The sequence below is a fragment of the Salarias fasciatus genome, chromosome 22 (genome assembly GCF_902148845.1).
Source record: "Salarias fasciatus chromosome 22, fSalaFa1.1, whole genome shotgun sequence".
Lineage (NCBI taxonomy): Eukaryota > Metazoa > Chordata > Actinopteri > Blenniiformes > Blenniidae > Salarias > Salarias fasciatus.
In genome coordinates, this window is record NC_043765.1 from 858,825 (window position 1) to 880,329 (window position 21,505).

General features: G+C 53.9%; 1 protein-coding gene across 1 annotated transcript in view; it reads left to right on the forward strand.

Moving 5' to 3' along the window:
- Positions 1-21,505, forward strand: part of LOC115409714 (prostatic spermine-binding protein-like) — a 95,914-nt gene continuing 74,409 nt past the window's right edge. The window contains exons 1-2 of the mRNA XM_030120990.1: positions 1-30; positions 184-440. Coding sequence (XP_029976850.1) covers positions 1-30; positions 184-440 — 287 coding nt within the window. The remainder of the gene's footprint in view (positions 31-183; positions 441-21,505) is intronic.

Sequence of the window (21,505 nt, forward strand, 5' to 3'; positions counted from 1 at the left end):
ATGTACGTGGAACCATGTAGAGCTCCGAAGGTCAGCACCAGGATTTTAAACTGGACTCGGAACAGAACAGGGAGCCAGCAGAGGGAAGTCCAGGTGACTTTGAAAACCTCAAATAAAAAAAAGACTTTAGCCGACCTGCTGAACGTTAAAGTGCAGGGAGCACTGGTCTGGTCCCGGTACCAGACCGTCACCGGGACCCGGTACCAGACCGTCACCGGGTCCCGGTACCAGACCGTCACCGGGACCCGGTACCAGACCGTCACCGGGTCCCGGTACCAGACCGTCACCGGGACCCGGTACCAGACCGTCACCGGGACCCGATACCAGACCGTCACCGGGACCCGTTACCAGATCGTCACCGGGACCCGGTACCAGACCGTCACCGGGACCCGATACCAGACCGTCACCGGGACCCGGTACCAGACCGTCACTGGGACCCGGTACCAGACCGTCACAGGGATGGATGCTCCCTCTAGCTTCTTCTTTAGCCTGGAGAAAAAGGCCGGACAGGGGAGAGTGATCCACTGCTCTCAGTGATCCACTGCTCTCAGTGATCCACCGCTCTCAGTGATCCACCGCTCTCAGTGATCCACCGCTCTGAGACACAGCAGCAGATCACCGAACCAGGTCAGATATGGAGGACGGTGGTGGGCTTCTATTCCTCTCTGTACAGGCTTGAGTTCAAAGAGGAGCAGGAGCTCCTGGAGGGGTTCCTGAGGGGACTGGAGTCCTGGAGGGGTTCCTGAGGGGACTGGAGTCCTGGAGGGGTTCCTGAGGGGACTGGAGTCCTGGAGGGGTTCATGAGGGGACTGGAGTCCTGGAGGGGTTCCTGAGGGGACTGGAGTCCTGGAGGGGTTCATGAGGGGACTGGAGTCCTGGAGGGGTTCCTGAGGGGACTGGAGTCCTGGAGGGGTTCCTGAGGGGACTGGAGTCCTGGAGGGGTTCCTGAGGGGACTGGAGTCCTGGAGGGGTTCATGAGGGGACTGGAGTCCTGGAGGGGTTCCTGAGGGGACTGGAGTCCTGGAGGGGTTCGTGAGGGGACTGGAGTCCTGGAGGGGTTCCTGAGGGGACTGGAGTCCTGGAGGGGTTCATGAGGGGACTGGAGTCCTGGAGGGGTTCCTGAGGGGACTGGAGTCCTGGAGGGGTTCCTGAGGGGACTGGAGTCCTGTAGGGGTTCCTGAGGGGACTGGAGTCCTGGAGGGGTTCCTGAGGGGACTGGAGTCCTGGAGGGGTTCCTGAGGGGACTGGAGTCCTGGAGGGGTTCCTGAGGGGACTGGAGTCCTGGAGGGGTTCCTGAGGGGACTGGAGTCCTGGAGGGGTTCCTGAGGGGACTGGAGTCCTGGAGGGGTTCCTGAGGGGACTGGAGTCCTGGAGGGGTTCCTGAGGGGACTGCCTCATGTCTCCGATGAGACCAACTCTGAACTGGAGGCCTGCCTGGACATGCAGGAGCTGTGGGCGGAGCTGTGGGCGGAGCTGCAGGTGGAGCTGTGGGCAGGTCTCCTGGGACCGACTGGCTCACCACCAAGTCCTACAAGGCGTTCTGGGGCATCCTGGGAAGGGACGTCCTGGACGTCCTCTGGTTCCAGTGTCCTCAGGACAGCAGTCCTCACTCTGCTCCCCATGAGGGGAACCTGCAGGACCTCAGGACCTGGTCCCCGGGTCCTGCTCTTTGTGGACTACTAACTCCTGTCCGAGGTCTTGGCCTCCAGGCTGGGGAGGGCTATGGAGCAGGTCCTCCACCGGGATCAGACCTACTGTGTCCCCGGCAGGTCCATGGGGGACCGCGTTCACCTGATTCGGGACGTTTCGGAAGTCTCTAGTTCTTTGGACGTAGACGCTGGTCTGGTTTCTGTAGACCAAGAAAAGGCTTTGACCGTGTTGAGCACAGCTTCCTGTGGAGGGTCATGGAGAGTTCTGGGTTCAGCGCTGGTCTCATAGCCCAGGTCCAGGTTCTGGATCTGCCTCCATGTTACCAGAGTCTATTTAAATGCTGGGCCTGGTTTTCACGCAGAGGGTTCCTGAAAGCGACTCTCTGGTCTGGCTGCTGAAAGAACCCCGGATCCACGGACCAGACTGGACCTCAGCGGAGCCTCGACCCCGGCCTGACCGGAAGGCCGATCCAGTCTGGGACCCTCACCGTGCCGTGGGGCCGGACCTGAACCCCGCCCGGGCCCTGGACTCTCTGCTGGGGATGCAGTGCATCCAGGTGTCCCAGGGCCTCCTGGAGAAGTGGAGGAGTGCACTGACAGCCGAGGAGGACTCTCGTCCCTCAGGTCCCCTCCAGCCTGAGGCGGGGGCAGCCGTCCAGACCGTCCCTCAGGTGAATGAGTGAACTGAATGTTAGTCCCACAAGGGGAAATTTCATTTCAGCCCTTCACAGGCGCCTGACATGGACAAAACAACAGAGTGGCGGGTGGGCGGGGCCAGAGGGGTCACAGGTCGTCATGACAGACCGGGCAGAGTGGTCACAGGTCGTCATGACAGACCGGGCAGAGGGGTCAAAGGTCGTCATGACAGACTGTGCTTCCTCAGGGAGACGGAGTTCGGATGAGGGACCAAGAAACAAACCCGCCACGACCACAGCAGAGACTTTCAGACCGCAGCTTCAGGTCAGACCAGGTCCGGGGAAACCCCTCTGTCAGCGGGGGGGGGGGGGGGGGGGGCTGTCAGTTCAGTGTGTGTGTGTGTGTGTGTGTGTGTGTGTGTGGTTTGGCCCGTCCCCCTCCACATTCAGCCCGTAGTGACCCCACTCGCAGATGACAGTTGCCATGGAGACCACCTCGACGGAAGCAGTCCGGAGTGAGGCAGGCGGCGCTGGGCGAGAGAGGAAGGTTGCAGTAGCAGTCCCTGGCCCGGAGCCTTCCAGGAGGATTCAGGGGCTCCAGACGCAGCTCAGCAGGTACCGAGTTTTGGTGGAAGGGCCTGCTTGGTTCTCAGCTTCTTCCAGACAGAAGCTGGTTGAACTCTCGGGGATGGTGACATCCAAGTCGCGTCTCAATCGTCCATAACCCAAATGTCCAGCTTTCGAAAGAGTTCGCAGCTCGCAGTTCGTCAGTCTCAGCTTTTGCCCGTTGATTTGAACAGACCGTCCTCCCTCGGACGTCGTTTGTGGCGGCGTCTTCTTAATCCTGCAGAAGATCAGGCTGCAGCGCCGGCCAATCAGCTGCAGGCTTGGCATCATCAATCCGAAAATGCAAAGATTTCCTATGTCCTCGACGGACAGGGGTGCCAGGTATGTGACCCCCCCCCACTTGCCCCGGGCGTTGATAACATACCCGGCATGTTGAGTCCCGTCCAGGCTCCTCTGCTCTTTGTTGAAAGACTCGTATCAGTTGTGTAGAGAGACCAGCTGATCAGCTCCATGGCTGATATTTGGTTTGTTCAAAAAAACCAAGTCAAGTGATTCCTCCAGTGAGACAGACGAGACAAGAGCAGCAGAGACCAGAGGGAGGGAGGAGCCAAGAGGGGCGGGATCGTAAAGGCGTCCGCCTCCTCCGAGAGCCCAGCAAGAAGTACTGCTGACTCCAGAACTGGGGGACCTGTCCACACCCCGTCCCCGAGGTCCTGCTGAACCTGGAGCTGGGGGACCTGTCCACACCCCGTCCCCGAGGTCCTGCCGAACCTGGAGCTGGGGGACCTGTCCACACCCCGTCCCCGAGGTCCTGCCGAGCCTGGAGCTGGGGGACCTGTCCACACCCCGTCCCCGAGGTCCTGCCGAGCCTGGAGCTGGGGGACCTGTCCACACCCCTCCTGAAGATCACTCAGAACTGTCTTTGGACAAGGCAGACAAGAAGATCTTCTACAGGATCTGTGTGAAGAGCGTCCACAAGGGTGGACTGAGCAGCAGGCCCCCCACTGTGTGGTTCCAGAGACTGGGACAGGCTGGACCTGGACCCGGCCCACAGGGGAGGGTTTTATACAAGCCCGCCTTGAGAAAAGGGACTGGAGACCTGAAGTGGAGGATCTTCATGGTGCCATCGCCTCCAGAGCTTTTCTCTCTGTTCTGAATCCTGCTGCTTCAAACCCAGAGAGACTGTTTACCAGCTATAACTGAGTGAAGAGGCTCGCAGGCGTCTTCACTGTTTTAACGGCGGTTTTTAGTATTTTTAGTGTTGCTTTTACTGAGAGAACTTTTATCACGGGAGCTGCTACAAACAAAAAGAAAAAAAACAAGTGGCAGCTCCTCAATTTTATCTCAGGAGAAGCCAAGATGGAGATTTACATCAGCAGGAGGAACAAGGTGGAGGCAGAGAAGGACAGGACGTCAGTGTCAAATCCACTGTTAATGTTTGGAGTGTGTGTTCTCTGCAGCGCGTGTGTGTGTGTGTGTGTGTGTGTGTGTGTGTGTGGTCAGAGCGCAGTTCGACGAGGTTTCAGTTTGAGTGATGGGCTTTGAGCCTGGATGACTTGGTGCCGACAGGACGTCTCAGCTTCATGTGGGCTGATCTGGATCGGTTTCACACACTGATCCTGTGTGGTATGTCTGTAATTCATCCTGCTGTTGGAGAACTGACAGAAAACACTTCATCAGTCTGCTGGCAGATGCTCCCGCTGGATGCAGCTGAACCTTCACTGGCTCTTATTGATTCGCAGCAATCCGATCCGGTGAGGATCAACGTCATCGAGGACAGTTACAGCAGCTCCGCTCAGTAAGATCCAGTCCTGCAGCACTGAAGGTGGACAGCACAGACACCACTGCTGACCAAACTGTACCTGGACAAACCTCAAACCTTGTTTGGAAATGATTCTGAAAGCTGGGCCACTTGCATTTCTTTCTGCAGATACTGGACAGGCGGTGTTAAAATCAAAGGGGAGTCAGTAATGGTGAGTCCTCCTCTTAGCAACAGTGACGAGTTGGATGGGGGTTAGGGAAGAGGGGGTGGGGCGGGGGGGCAGGAGGGTTTTGGGGCGGTTGTGATACCGTGGATCTTGGGGTACTCAGCTAGAATGCTGGGGGGGGGGGCTGGTAGCTGCTACAAGGTAACCGGGTCCACATCCAGAAAATGAAGAGTGATTAAAGAGCGTGCTCATGAAATGTGACAGTGATCATGCATATATGACCTCTGACCCCTGGGAAGACCAGAAACAGGCCAGGGAGACCCTCAGGGCCCAGAAAACCGGCAGCCATCCCAGGGCCCAGATCCACTCCCCCAGGCAGGCGTCCACGCACCGGTCCAGAAGGGGGCAGAGGAAGGCCCCGGTCTGGATCCCCGGCAGCCATGTGACCCCAGGGAGCAAAGACCGATAGGTGCTGGCCCCCACGGGCACTGGATGCCCAGGGCGGGCAGAGCCCAGAGCCCAGAGCCCCAGAGCCCAGGGCCCCAGAGCCCCAGAGCCCCAGACCCCCAGAGCCCCAGACCCCCAGAGCCCCAGACCCCCAGAGCCCCAGACCCCCAGAGCCCCAGACCCCAGAGCCCCAGAGCCCCAGAGCCCCAGAGCCTCAGAGCCCCAGACCCCCAGAGCCCCAGAGCCCCAGACCCCCAGAGCCCCAGAGCCCCAGAGCCCCAGACCCCCAGAGCCCCAGACCCCCAGAGCCCCAGACCCCCAGAGCCCCAGAGCCCCAGAGCCCCAGAGCCCCAGAGCCCCAGAGCCTCAGAGCCCCAGAGCCCCAGAGCCCCAGACCCCCAGACCCCCAGAGCCCCAGACCCCCAGAGCCCCAGAGCCCCAGAGCCCCAGAGCCTCAGAGCCCCAGAGCCCCAGAGCCCCAGACCCCCAGACCCCCAGAGCCCCAGACCCCCAGAGCCCCAGAGCCCCAGACCCCCAGACCCCCAGAGCCCCAGAGCCTCAGAGCCCCAGACCCCCAGACCCCCAGAGCCCCAGAGCCTCAGAGCCCCAGACCCCCAGACCCCCAGAGCCCCAGAGCCCCAGACCCCCAGAGCCCCAGAGCCTCAGAGCCCCAGAGCCCCAGAGCCTCAGAGCCCCAGACCCCCAGAGCCCCAGAGCCTCAGAGCCCCAGACCCCCAGAGCCCCAGAGCCTCAGAGCCCCAGACCCCCAGAGCCCCAGAGCCCCAGACCCCCAGACCCCCAGAGCCCCAGACCCCCAGACCCCCAGAGCCCCAGAGCCCCAAACCCCCAGAGCCCAGACCCCCAGAGCCCCAGACCCCCAGAGCCCAGACCCCCAGAGCCCCAGACCCCCAGAGCCCCAGAGCCCCAGAGCCCCAGAGCCTCAGAGCCCCAGAGCCCCAGAGCCTCAGAGCCCCAGACCCCCAGAGCCCAGAGCCTCAGAGCCCCAGACCCCCAGAGCCCAGAGCCTCAGAGCCCCAGACCCCCAGAGCCCCAGGGCCCCAGACCCCCAGACCCCCAGAGCCCCAGACCCCCAGACCCCCAGAGCCCCAGAGCCCCAAACCCCCAGAGCCCAGACCCCCAGAGCCCCAGACCCCCAGAGCCCAGACCCCCAGAGCCCCAGACCCCCAGAGCCCCAGAGCCCCAGAGCCCCAGACCCCCAGAGCCCCAGAGCCCCAGACCCCCAGAGCCCCAGAGCCTCAGAGCCCCAGACCCCCAGAGCCCCAGAGCCTCAGAGCCCCAGACCCCCAGAGCCCCAGAGCCCCAGACCCCCAGAGCCCCAGAGCCCCAGAGCCCCAGAGCCCCAGACCCCCAGACCCCCAGAGCCCCAGAGCCTCAGAGCCCCAGACCCCCAGACCCCCAGAGCCCCAGAGCCCCAGACCCCCAGACCCCCAGAGCCCCAGACCCCCAGAGCCCCAGAGCCCCAGAGCCCCAAACCCCCAGAGCCCAGACCCCCAGAGCCCCAGACCCCCAGAGCCCCAGAGCCCAGACCCCCAGACCCCCAGACCCCCAGAGCCCAGAGCCCAGAGCCCCAGACCCCCAGAGCCCCAGACCCCCAGAGCCCCAGACCCCCAGACCCCCAGACCCCCAGAGCCCAGAGCCCAGACCCCCAGACCCCCAGACCCCCAGAGCCCCAGACCCCCAGAGCCCCAGAGCCCCAGACCCCCAGACCCCCAGAGCCCCAGACCCCCAGACCCCCAGAGCCCCAGACCCCCAGAGCCCCAGAGCCCCAGAGCCCCAGACCCCCAGAGCCCAGAGCCCAGAGCCCCAGACCCCCAGAGCCCAGGGCCCCAGACCCCCAGAGCCCCAGACCCCCAGACCCCCAGAGCCCCAGACCCCCAGACCCCCAGAGCCCCAGACCCCCAGAGCCCCAGACCCCCAGAGCCCCAGAGCCCCAGAGCCCAGACCCCAGAGCCCAGAGCCCAGAGCCCCAGACCCCCAGAGCCCAGGGCCCCAGACCCCCAGAGCCCCAGACCCCCAGACCCCCAGAGCCCCAGACCCCCAGAGCCCCAGAGCCCCAGAGCCCCAGACCCCCAGAGCCCAGAGCCCAGAGCCCCAGACCCCCAGAGCCCAGGGCCCCAGACCCCCAGAGCCCCAGACCCCCAGACCCCCAGAGCCCCAGACCCCCAGACCCCCAGACCCCCAGAGCCCCAGAGCCCCAGACCCCCAGACCCCCAGACCCCCAGAGCCAGCCCTGTGTTCTCTGATGTTAATGTTCAGAGTTTGTTCTCTGCAGTGACAGTGACCCTGGTCAATATCATGAGATGAAGCAAAACTAGGAAGGCACCTGACGCGGGCTGGATCTGGATCAGTCTGGAACATACTGGGTTTTCATGGTCAGAGAACATGTCTCTCCTCTCCTGTCCTTGGACTCGTGGTCCCGGGTTAGTGAAATAACTCCTGATGTCTCCGTGCTTTTAGCAACAGCAGTGAGATAAAGAGGATCCAGGCTTCAAACAGCTGTCCCCTGTCCTAAGGTGCGGGCCGTCCCCCGTCTTGCGGGACACCCCCACACGGACAGGATGGACACTTTAATGGATGCAGGCTCCATAAACATGTAAATCTGACCTTACAGTGTTTCAAAGCTGAATGCAGCCATGCTGCTCTCCATTTACACCGAAGGATGTTTCAGACAGAAGGGGCTTTCATGGCCAAACACCAGGCAACCCTCCCCCAGACCCACCCCTCCACCCCACCCCCACTTTCAACAAGGGTCCTTTCCATTACAACAGCCACACTTTCCTACCTGCTCTGTTGTCCCTGGTCTGAGTCTGTGTGTTTTCTTGGCAGATTTTCTGTCAGCCTGACTGTAAAAGGTGACCGCAGCAGCAGACCGGTGGACCTGAGGCATTCAGCTCGGTGTGGTTCAGGTGGATTGGAAGCAACACGGACTGAAATTACAGTGAAGTGGACCAGACATGTCTGTCTGCTGAGAGAATGTGTAGAAACTTCAGGGGGTTCGGGTTTGTCCCCACAGAGGCAGAAGAATTCAGCCTGTCCTGCATTAACACAGAAACATGAAACTCACACACCGTCAGTCCTCCTCTGTCCTGCTGACATTTAGAGCGACATATAAACCCTGGCCAGCTCCCACACTCCGCACTGGCACTGCCGACGCACCTGTGGACAGACTGCCGAGCGCTGGACCACCTGTCCTGACTCTGTCTGCAGCATCATGCTCTCCAGGTATGTGCTCCTCTCCCAGGCAGCAGACGCTCTACACTCCGCCTTGCTGGCCTCAGCTCTTTCATCTATCCTAAAAGTGTAAAAGAAATTAAATATAAAAAAGTTTCAACCATTTATATCTGATATCGTAAATGGATTTCATTTATATAGCTCCTTCCATTCATGTGAGCAGTCTGCAAAGTGCTTTACGCTGTCTCATTCACCCATTCACACACACACACACACACACACGCACACACACACACGCACACACACACTTCGACATGTGCAATCAGACCTACAAAGATCCATTTGAGAGTGCTCTACAAACCCAGGCACAGCTGCCCTGAAGTCAGCTTCTAACACGTCGACTTTTTAAAATGGTTTATGACAGTTATCTTCGGATTGGCTACAGTTTGATGCTGGTGAAGCTTCTCTCATCTATTTTAAGTGTTAAATGATTCAGGATTAATGTGATCTTGGGGTTGAGTCAGTATTTTCAGTCTGAATAGACCTCTCACATGTTTCAGGATTAGTTTTAGCTCCACTCACTGGAGCTTCTGAGGACAGGGCTGGGGGTGTGGTGGTCCTCTGAGAACAGGGGTGGGGGTGTGGTGGTCCTCTGAGGACAGGGCTGGACAGGGCTGGGGGTGTGGTGGTCCTCTGAGGACAGGGCTGGGGGTGTGGTGGTCCTCTGAGGACAGGGCTGGGGGTGTGGTGGTCCTCTGAGGACAGGGCTGGGGGTGTGGTGGTCCTCTGAGGACAGGGCTGGGGGTGTGGTGGTCCTCTGAGGACAGGGCTGGGGGTGTGGTGGTCCTCTGAGAACAGGGCTGGGGGTGTGGTGGTCCAGGAAGCTGCTCACTCTGTTTTCATGTTGCAGATCCATTGTCCTGTTGTCTGTTTGCATCCTTTTGGTGAAGGGAGACCTCGAATCCAACTGTGAGTTCACACCTGATCTCCACCTGATCTCCATATCTCCACCTGATCTCCACCTGATCTCCATATCTCCACCTGATCTCCACCTGATCTCCACCTGATCTCCACCTGATCTCCATATCTCTACCTGATCTCCATATCTTCCACCTGATCTCCACCTGATCTCCACCTGATCTCCACCTGATCTCCACCTGATCTCCATATCTCTACCTGATCTCCATATCTCCACCTGATCTCCACCTGATCTCCATATCTCCACCTGATCTCCACCTGATCTCCACCTGATCTCCATATCTCCACCTGATCTCCACCTGATCTCCACCTGATCTCCATATCTCCACCTGATCTCCACCTGATCTCCACCTGATCTCCATATCTCCACCTGATCTCCACCTGATCTCCATATCTCCACCTGATCTCCACCTGATCTCCACCTGATCTCCATATCTCTACCTGATCTCCATATCTCCACCTGATCTCCACCTGATCTCCACCTGATCTCCATATCTCCACCTGATCTCCACCTGATCTCCACCTGATCTCCATATCTCCACCTGATCTCCACCTGATCTCCACCTCACTTCCATCTGATCTCTATTTGTGTTCAAGATGTGTCTCTGTTTACAGATCCTGGGAAACAAGCTCTGTCCACAGGTAAATACAATTCTCGTCTCACCCATCTGTCTCGTCTCATCTGTCTGTCTTTTCTCACCCATCTGTCTCGTCTCATCTGTCTGTCTTTTCTCACCCATCTGTCTCGTCTCACCCTTTCACCTGTCTCTCAGATAAAGATGTAACTTCCGATGAAGCTCCCACAGGTGAGTCACTTCCTGTCAGTGGAGCGTGGCGTTGGTGATGGTGATCATTTGATAATTTACTGACTGAGGTGTTCATATTTCAGAGAGCGTGAAATCTGTGTCCGCCGATGGACCTGGTGAGACTCTGCCACAGCCGTCACTCTCCAGCACACCCCAGTAGCACTGTTCACTTTTGCCTATCAGCATCACTGTAAAATTCTGTTGGTGTTCAGTTCGATTTTATTCATACAGCACCAACAGCTTCATATGAAAACACTTGGAAAGAAAGAAGTCACTGTGAAAAGTAAGAAACCTGCAGAACCTGCTAGAAATGTTTCAGCGAGTCCTGAAGCAGCGTCAATAAGCCTTACTGAACAGAAAGGTCTTAAAGCAGAGACTGTCGGTCTCCCTCACTGAAACTGAGAGCTGGTTCCACATGACAGCTGAAAGCTCTGCCTCCTGTTCTACTTTTAGAGAACCGAGGAACCTCCAGTGGGTCATTACTCTGAGAACCAAGAGTATATTTATTTTAATGTTGAACTACACTGTAAATGTTCAAACATGGACACATGGCTCTCAAAAAGCTACCAAAAAGATGGAACTGAAAACTTGATGTAGAAGCTGAAGAAGTTGTAAATGTGCTCAAATGTTCTTGTGTTTCAGGAACCATCCGTTTCAATTCAGGAGTCAATGGTGAGGAAAAATGCTCTTTTCACTCATTGACATTTCCATGAATTTGAAAATAGAGTATGTTGTTTACACATATTTTATACTTTAAAAGATTCTTTTGTTTTTGTTGACTTTAATATTCTTAATCTTTCAGCTCTTGGACCCAATCAAGTTGCTCAACCACCTGGTATGTTTTCAGTACTGTGGAGAACCCAGGACGGATGGATGGATGGTGTTAGATGATGGTTGGTCAGTTGGTCGGATGATGGTTGCTCGGTCAGATGATGGCCGGTTGGTCAGTTGGATGATGGTCAGTCAGTGGTCGGATGGTTGATCAGATGATGATCAGATGGTCCGTTGCTCAGTTGGATGATGGTCAGTCAGGTTATGATCGGTTGGTTGGTTGGTTGGTCGGTTGATGGTCAGGTGGTTGGTTGGTTGATTGGATGGTGGTCAGTCGGTTGGATGATGGTTGGTTGGTCGATCAGATGATGGTTGATTGATCAGATTGTAGGTTGGCTGATGGTCAGTTGGTGGTTGTTTGGTCAGATGATGGCCGGTTGCTTGGCCAGTTCGATGATGGCAAGTCAGATGATGATCAGTCGGTTGGTCAGTCACTTGATTGGATGGTGACTGGATGGTTGGTTGGTCAGATGATGGTCAGTCGGTTGGTCAGTCACTTGATTGGATGGTGACTGGATGGTTGGTTGGTCAGATGATGGTCAGTCGGTTGGTCAGTCACTTGATTGGATGGTGACTGGATGGTTGGTTGGTCAGATGATGGTCGGTCAGTCAGGTAATCATTTGGATGAGGTTAGGGTTAGGGTTAGCGGACGCTTTTGTCCAAAGCAAATTCACTCACAACCTCCTGATTGTGGGACGACCGCTGTCCTCACTCAGCCACAGCCTGGCTGCTTGGTCACTTGGATGATTTGTCAGTCAGTTGGTCGGATGATGGTCGGTCAGTGGATTGGATGATGGGCGGTTGGTTGGGTGATTAGTTGGATGATGGCTAGTTGGTCAGTCACTTGCTCAGTTGATGATGGTCAGGCGGCTGATTGGCTGATGGTTGGTCGGTTGGTTGCTCAGTTGATGATGGTCAGATTATGGTTGGTTGGTTGGTTGGTCAGATGGATTATGGTCAGCAAGCTGGTCAGATGATGATCGGTTGGTCAGTTGGTTATTTGATGTTTAGTCAGTTGGTCAGGATGATGGTCGGTCGGTTGGTTAGTCAATCAGTCGGTGGATGGATGGATGGATGTTTGGATGGATGCATGGGTGTTTATTTGATTGATTGATTGATTGATTGATTGATTGATTGATTGATTGATTTCAGATCCTGCTTTAGCAGCTGGGAACAGTGTGGAGGATGATGGTGAGACAGATATGATTATTATTCATTCCCCATAAATTCAAACATGATGTTCAGTTTTTGATCATCATTTCAGTATCAAGTGCAAAACGAGTCAAAGTGATTCTCTGAGTAATCTTTTTGTTATTTTTGGCCACTCATATGTATATTTCATGAATTTTTTCCAGTTGAGGTTTCATTAATTCAAGTTTGGCTCTGTTCATCCTTCACAGAAGAGCGGGACAACTCCGACGAAGGCGGGAAGAAAAGGCCGAGCCCTCGCTGGGCAAAGCCTCAGACCACCGCCCACACTGTGCGACGCCCCGCCCCCTCGCCACAGCCCATCATCCCTCAGCCCAGAGCTCTGATAAGGAGCCGAACATCCAAGAGACGGTCCAGGAACAACCGTCAGCAGATTTAAACATGATACGTCCCTCTGATTATTCTCAGTATGAAACTCACTCAGCATACCAGAAACGTATCTCTCTCTCTCTCTCTCTCTCTCTCACACACACACACACACACACACACACACACAGCCTCTCACTGGCGGTCTTGGCGGCTGTGGTCTGTCAAACTGGTGGACAGATGCTGCCTTACTACTCTACTGGATTGACCTCATGATTTCAACAGGTCTCTGAGAGTTTAAAAAACACAGATGTGTTTGTTTGCTCTTTTTTTAATTCTAATAAAGTGTATGTGAACATGACATATGAAATCTGAATTTCTAACGAGAGAGACAGAGAGGGAGGCAGACAGAGAGACAAGCTTTTGTGGGATTTTGAGTGTCTGCTCGACAATTGTGCTTTGAGTCACTGAAAATACAACTTTTGGGAAAAAAACTAACTCTGTGCAAACGGCTGAAAACTCTTCAGTCCTGATTAGATGACAGGAACACTGACTGTGGTTCAGGGTGTTTTTAATTCAGAATTGGTTTATTCTGAATTCAGTAATTCAGAATTCTATTCATGATCTCGGTGTTTTCTTGGGAAAAATGAAGGATGAACTCTCTGGCGCCGGGGTCTGTGCAGCGTTCTTATTGGACGAGACAGCCGTGAGGTACTGACATCTCCAGGGAGTAAACAGAGTTTTTCTCTCTTTCTTTCTGGGTTAACTTCAACGCTGAAGCTCTGAAGATGTCCTGGTTGTTCTGCTCCCGTCCATCCGCTCGTTTCATTATATCCAATTCTTCTACAACTGCCGCTGAACGAACCGTTTCCATACGAGTCAAAGCGTGGACTGCGGCACAGCCCAGGGAACTTTTTTCAACAGGGGGTGCTGAGAAAAAAATAGGGGGTGGGGCCAGACACACACACACACACACACACACACACACACACACAGGTACCAGGCCTAACATTGTGAGATGCTCTTGTGCCGACCGTGTTGCTGAACATCAACTATACATTAAAATCATCACAAAAACGCTGCCTGCTCAGCGGCAGAATAATAAAAAACACGTTTAACGCATGTTCAGGCCTGACAGGATTACTGCCGGCATCACATGACAGCCTGAGAGAAACTGATGTTTCAACAGGATTCAGCAGCCGATTCGTCGCGTCTGCTGACGGCACCACGATGAGGCAGTGCTCCGCGGCGCTGCAGCAGCGCTCAGAACTCTCCGGAGGAGCTGTGGCTCTGGGCCGGCAGGCTCCTTCAGCCACTCTCTGACCCGCTTTCAGTGAATCAGGAACTGGCAGCAAGATGATTTTATGACAGGATGATGCACAGAAATGTGCATTATGGTGATTTTCATAAAAACACTAAACTTGAGCTATCAAGTTTTACAGCTTCAAGGGAACAGGGAGGAGTCGTCTGGGAGTGGAAGGAGTCGGCTCTTCTCCGGGAGTCGAGCTGAAAGAGCCGACTCTCTGAAAAGCGCCTAACTTCCATCACTGCAAGAGCCTGCAGCGCGCTGCGGCAACATCACCCTTTGAAAGAATGCAGAGTGCAGATTAATTTTATTAAATTAAATTTATTTTACAGCTGTCATCAAATTGCATTTAATGGGGAAACATAGCTAAATTAATTATTTATAAAATAAAAGTAGGCATGTACTTTTTTTATTAAGGAAGTTTTTTCTACATTCACGACGGGGTGCTGCAGCGCCCTCCACACCCCGACTTCCCACGGCCATGGACTGCGGGCCGCCATCTTGGAATACTGCGTCATCACGGCGGCGCAGAACAACCCGAACGAAGTGGCCTCGTTAGCACGTAGTTCTGCTTCCAGAGGAGGATCAACCCGCCGGGCCGTTGGGATTCAAACTTAATTTGAATAAAGTTTTCAGGCGTTTCCATGGAGATTTTTAGAGCAGAGTGCAGCTTTATTCAGATTTATAGAGGAATAAAACGTCCCATGTAAACACACGGACTGCTCCTGGTCATGGTCCTGGTTCTGGTCCTGGTCCTGCTACTACTCCTGGTCATGGTCCTGGTTCTGGTCCTGGTCCTGCTACTACTCCTGGTCATGGTCCTGGTTCTGGTCCTGGTCCTGCTACTGCTCCTGGTCATGGTCCTGGTTCTGGTCCTGGTCCTGCTACTACTCCTGGTCATGGTCCTGGTTCTGCATGCCCCAGCCATGGTAAACAGTTGCTGTGCACATATTCCTGACCCTGGTACCAGTCTGTATTCTCCTTCTCCTGGTCCTGGTTTCAGTCCATATTCTCCTGCTCCTGGTTCTGGTCCTGGTCCTGGTTTCAGTCCATATTCTCCTGGTCCTGGTTCTGGTCCTGGTTCCAGTCCATCGTCATTCCTTTCCAGTCCTCCCCTCACTAATGTTCAGTGTGGAGTTCTCTGCAGCATCTGTGTCGTTTCATACAAACAGCGCCAACTAGTGACCAACATGAAAACTACATCATTTACAAAACGTTCTTTGTAGATGAGAAACTTTTCAAATGAAAATTAATTTTGTGTGTGTGTGTGTGTGTGTGTGTGTGTGTGTGTGTGTTCTTGTATTTCTATCCTTGTTGGGGCCAAATGTCCCCACAAGGATAGCAAAACGTGGAACGACGTGCCTTGTGGGGACCTTTTTCCGGTCCTAAGTAGGAGAAACAGTGTTTTCTTGACCATGTTGTTGTTACTGAAAAAAGTAAAAGTGCAAAAACATTTCTTTAGGGTTAGGCTTTGTTGTGGTGTGGGTTAGGGGACACCGTCGATTTGATAGGAATCTGGAATTCCAGAACGGAAGAATCCGGATCCGGAATTTGCAATTCTGGAATCTGGAATCTGGAATCTGGAATCCAGAACTGAAAATTCCGTTTCCGGTTTTTTCAATTCCGGAATCTCAATTCCGGATTTTGACCACTATGTTTTGAGCGCTAGAGAGCCATCAAAAGTTAGAAAACCATTTTAAAATTCAGTTTTCAAGTGGCTAACCCATGTTTTTCACCAAAATGACTCTAAATAAATCAGAGAACCCGGCCATGTGGGATTTTCACCCGAAATGCCAAAAATGTTGGGACGAGCCCCAAAACACACAAAACAGACAGTCACACCCCCACAAACGCGTGGGTGGGGGTCCCGCCGGTCCCCGAGGGGTCAAAAATTTCACGTTGGAAATTGACCCGACCGACCCTGAGGACAAAGAAAGCTCATCAGCCCGGATCAACGCTAGAGAGCGGGGGCCGATTGGTGAAGTCAAACATTTCTAGAGGTCCTGGAGAGATGACACCCCACCACACCTGTCAGGGACCTCCCCAGCTGTCAGTGGAAGCCAATCCCAGTCCTCTAGCTACTTCCTGGGCGGAGTTATCATTGCTTGACCGCATCTGGAATCCCATTCCAATCTGGAATCTGGAATCTGGAATCTGGAATCCCAACCTGGAATCTGGAATCTGGAATCTGGAATCCCAACCTGGAATCTGGAATCTGGAATCTGGAATCTGGAATCCCAACCTGGAATCTGGAATCTGGAATCTGGAATCTGGAATCCCAATCTGGAATCTGGAATCCCCTTCCAGATTGCGTCTTTGAAGCTCAAAGTGTTTGGATCAGCCCAAAAACACCCAAAACAGACAGTCACCGCCCCGAGAGACACGTGTGCGGGGTCGTTGCCAGTCCCCGAGGGGTCCCAAATTTCATGGTGGAAATTGACCCGACTGACCCTCAGGACACCCAAGGCTCATCCCCACCGATCCAACCACATAGACTATGGGCTGATTCATGAGGTCAAATTTTTATCCAGGGGGTAGAGAGATGACACCCCACCACACCTGTCAGGGACCTCCCCAGCTGTCAGTAGAAGCCAATCCCAGTCCTCTAGCTACTTCCTGGGCAGAGTTAGAGCAGATTCCAGATTTGGTCATTGGTTGACCTAATCTGGAATCCCCTTCCAGAATGTGACATCGATTTTTAAAAAGTGCAGGTAGACACTTGAAACTACAACCATTGCACTGCTGAGGCCCTAAGCTTTCATTTGATGCCAATCTCAGCCCTCTAGCTCCTTCCTGAGAGGAGTTATCATTGCTTGACCGAATCTGGAATCCCCTTCCAGATTGCGTTTTTGACCCTTAAGATTGCAGGTAGACACGTGAAACCACCACCATTGCACTGCTGAGGCCCTCAGCTATCATCTGAAGCCCAGCCCAGTCCTCTAGCTCCTGCCTGGGCGGAGTTATCATTGCTTGACCGAATCTGGAATCTGGAATCTGGAATCTGGAATCTGGAATCCCAATCTGGAATCTGGAATCCACTTCCAGATTGGGTCTTTGAAGCTCAAAGTGTTTGGATCAGCCCAAAAACACCCAATACAGACAGTCACCGCCCCGAGAGACACGTGTGCGGGGTCGTTGCCAGTCCCCGAGGGGTCCCAAATTTCATGGTGGAAATTGACCCGACTGACCCTCAGGACACCCAAGGCTCATCCCCACCGATCCAACCACATAGACTATGGGCTGATTCATGAGGTCAAATTTTTATCCAGGGGGTAGAGAGATGACACCCCACCACACCTGTCAGGGACCTCCCCAGCTGTCAGTAGAAGCCAATCCCAGTCCTCTAGCTACTTCCTGGGCAGAGTTAGAGCAGATTCCAGATTTGGTCATTGGTTGACCTAATCTGGAATCCCCTTCCAGAATAAGTCCTTGACCCTTAAATGTGGAGTTAAACACTTGAAACCACCACCATTGCACTGCTGAGGCTCTCAGCTATCATCTGAAGTCAATCCCAGCCCTCTAGCTCCTTCCCGGGCAAAGTTATAGCTGATTCCAGATTTGGTCATTGGTTGACGAAATCTGGAATTGCCTTCCAGAATGTGACATCGTTTTTTAAAAAGTTGCATTTAGACACTTGAAACCACCACCATTGCATTGCTGAGGTCCTAAGCTTTAATTTGACACCAATCTTACCACTGTAGCTCCTTCCTGAGCTGAGTTATAGCTGATTCCAGAAGCGGTCATTGGTTGACCGAATCTGGAATCCTTAGCCATGTTAGCTCCACATGCTAGGATGAGCCCAAAAACACCCAAAACAGACAGTCAGCAGCCCAAGAAATACGTGTATGGGGTTGTTGCCGGTCCCCGAGAGGTCCGAAATTTCACGGTGGAAATTGACCGAACCGACCCTCAGGACACCCAAGGCTCATCGCGTATCAACACATATCCAACTCCCATAACCCTAACCCTAATGTTGATGGAATTAGGGTTAGATTACCGTTGACCGCTAGGGTTACGAGGTTCCCAGAGGGCTGGAAATGCTCCTCATCAGCCTCCCAATCCATCCATATAGACTATGCGCTGATTCGTGAGGTCAAATTTTTACGCTAGGGTTAGAGATATGAAACCTCAACAGACCTGTCAGGGACCCCCCGGGGAGACGCATATCAAATTTGCATAACCCTAACCCTAATCGTTTGCGAACTAGGGCTCGATGACCTTTGACCCCTAGGGTCAAGTTGGTCCCAGAGGGCTGAAAATCCACACAGCGGCTCTCCCAGCACCCCCGATGAACCTCCCCGAGTTTCGTGCCAATCGGGCAAAGCGTTAATTTTCACCCCCTATGACAGACTACAGATCCTCTAGGGTTACTATGCCATCAGCCTCCCAATCCTCTCTGAAATGAGATTTCGCTGAAAAAAGTGAAAAAACATGATTTGAAGGAGATCCAAAGGTCCGATCGGGATGCCATCGCACACAACTGTCGGGGACCCCACTGGAAGTCAACTGTTCAAGCCACACCCTCCTAGCCCCTCCCCTTCCTGAGTTATTCAATTAAACGCGCTCCTGAGGTAAAAGGTCATTGGGCGGGGCTAGGAGGGCAGCAGAGGGATGAGGTCCTACATACAGGTCAGGGACCCCCCTGGGGGTCAGCTGTTAAAGCCACACCCTCCTAGCCCCTCCCCTTCCGGAGTTATTCAACTCCAAAGTCGTTAGCGGCGGCTAATGCTAAATGCAACAGCCATGCGGCTTGTGCACGTGCTGGAGGGATATCCTTTTACACACCCATCAGGGACCCTCCCGGGAGTCATGCATCCAAATCCCATCCTCCTAACCCTAATCGTTTAGGAGTTATTAAAGCTCAAAGTTAGGGTTAGCAGCTAACGGCTAATTTAAGCTCCTTCTCAATTTGCGCAGTAATTCTACGTGGTGGGCGGGGCTGCCCCATATCAAAGGGTGCCTAAGGTCACCACGCACCCTGTGTGCGAGTTTGAGCCGGCTAGCTATCACCGTTTGGGAGCTATTAACGAAAATAGCTAAATTAGCTCATTTTTTAGCCGCAAAACGTTAGCATTTGCCTATTTAACATACTTCTACATGTCCCGGGAGGCTGAAAATTTTACCACAGGTGCAGAAGGGGACCCCGAGGCAACCCTGAAAGTCTCAGCCCTCCAGCTATTACCGTTGATTTTTAAAAAATAAAAACGTGAAAACGCGAAATGCAGAAAGTAGCTTTTTTCGGGTATTTCCGTTTCAGCTACAACCACCGCAGCCGGCACACATCAGCGGGGTCTAGAGACGGTCATTTTGATGCCACTTTGACCTCGTTTGCTCAAGTATTTCAAAAATGGCGCACAAAATATGTTCGGTTAAGGCGTTTTTGAAAACGAGTGCCTTCAGCTCTCCTGAAAGACTTCCGGGTGGCCTAGAGGGCTGAGATCGCACACCGTGGATGTGCTGCCAGCCCCGATGCATGACCCCGAATTTCAGCTCCCTGGCTCAAGGCCTTATGGGAAAGGTCACCCCGTTGACCTTTGACCGATAGGGTCAGGAGGGTCGCACAGGGCTGAAACTTCTCACAATGGATACCCTGGCTCCCCCGATGCAGGTTCCCGAGTTTCGTGTCGATCGGTCAAAGCGTTGAGGGATTGTGCTATGATTCAGGCTTCATTTCGGGCCTTCTGCAGGGCAAGTGAAAACGGATGGATTTTTTTGGAAAAAAGTATTCTAGAGAGCTGAAACTTCACAGGGTGGATGCCCTGGAAGCCCCGATGCAGGATCTAGCGTTTTTTTGTCTCTAGCTCAATGCGTTGTTTTCACCCTCTGAGTTTCACCCTTAGAGTGATGAGGGGATCCCTGACCTCACATGAGGTATGTGTGCGGGGGTCCTGCCGGTCTCCGAGGGTCCCAAATTTCATGGTGGAAATTGACCCAACCGACCCTCAGGACACCCAGGGCTCATCCCCACGGATGCAACCATATAGATTATGTGCTGATTCATGAGGTCAAATTTTTCTGCTAGGGTTACAGAAATGACACCACAACACACCTGTCAGGCACCCCCCAGTGAGACACATATCCAACTTTCATAACCCTAGCCCTAATTGTCGGCGAACTAGGGTTGGATGACCTTTGACCCCTAGGGTCAAGATGGTCCCAGAGGGCTGAAAATCCACACAGCGGCTCTCCCAGCACCCCCGATGAAGCTCCCCGAGTTTCGTGCCAATCGGGCAAAGCGTTAATTTTCACCCCCTATGACAGACTACAGATCCTCTAGGGTTACTATGCCATCAGCCTCCCAATCCTCTCTGAAATGAGATTTCGCTGAAAAAAGTGAAAAAACATGATTTGAAGGAGATCCAAAGGTCCGATCGGGATGCCATCGCACACAAGTGTCGGGGACCCCACTGGAAGTCAACTGTTCAAGCCACACCCTCCTAGCCCCTCCCCTTCCGGAGTTATTCAATTAAACGCGCTCCTGAGGTAAAAGGTCATTGGGCGGGGCTAGGAGGGCAGCAGAGGGATGAGGTCCTACATACAGGTCAGGGACCCCCCAGGGAGTCAGCTGTTAAAGCCACACCCTCCTAGCCCCTCCCCTTCCAGAGTTATTCAACTCCGAAGTCGTTAGCGGCGGCTAATGCTAAATGCAACAACCACGCGGCTTCCTTATGCGCTGGAGGGATCCCCTTCCACACATCCATCAGGGACCCCCCCAGGAGTCATGCCTCCAACCCCCATCCTCCTAACCCTAATCGTTTAAGAGTTATTCAAGCTGGAAGTTAGGGTTAGCAGCTAACGGCTAATTTCTGCTCCCGCCCACTTTGTGCAGTAATTCCACGCGGTGGGCGGGGCTGCCCCATATCGATGGGTGCCTAAGGTCACCACACACCTTGTGTGCGAGTTTGAGCCGGCTAGCTGTCATCGTTTGGGAGCTATTAATGTAAATAGCGAAATTAGCTCCTATTTTAGCCACAAAACGTTAGCATTTGCCTATTTCACATACTTCTACATGTCCCGGAGGGCTGAAAATTTTATCACAGGTGTGGGATGGGACCCCGAGGACACCCTGAAAGTCTCAGCCCCCTGGCTATCACCGTTGATTTTTAAAAAATAAAAACGTGAAACGGCGAAATACAGAAACGTGCTTTTTTCGGGTATTTCCGTTTCAGCTACAACCACCACTGTCGGCACACATCAGCGGGGTGTAGAGACGGTCATTTTGATGCCACTTTGAGCTCGTTTGCTCAAGTATTTCAAAAATGGCGCACAAAATATGTTCGGTTAAGGCGTTTTTGAAAACGAGTGCCTTCAGCTCTCCTGAAAGACTTCCGGGTGGCCTAGAGGGCTGAGATCGCACACCGTGGATGTGCTGCCAGCCCCGATGCATGACAGCGAATTTCAGCTCCCTGGCTCAAGGCCTTATGGGAAAGGTCACCCCGTTGACCTTTGACCGATAGGGTCAGGAGGGTCGCACAGGGCTGAAACTTCTCACAGTGGATGTCCTGGCACCCCCGATGAACATACGTGAGCCTCGTGTCGATCGGTCAACGTTTAAATTTTGACCCCTGGGAGAGCTTGCAAATCCCCCAGACTCAGTGGGGCATCAGCCTCCCAATCCAACCATGTAGATTATACGCTGATTCATGAGGT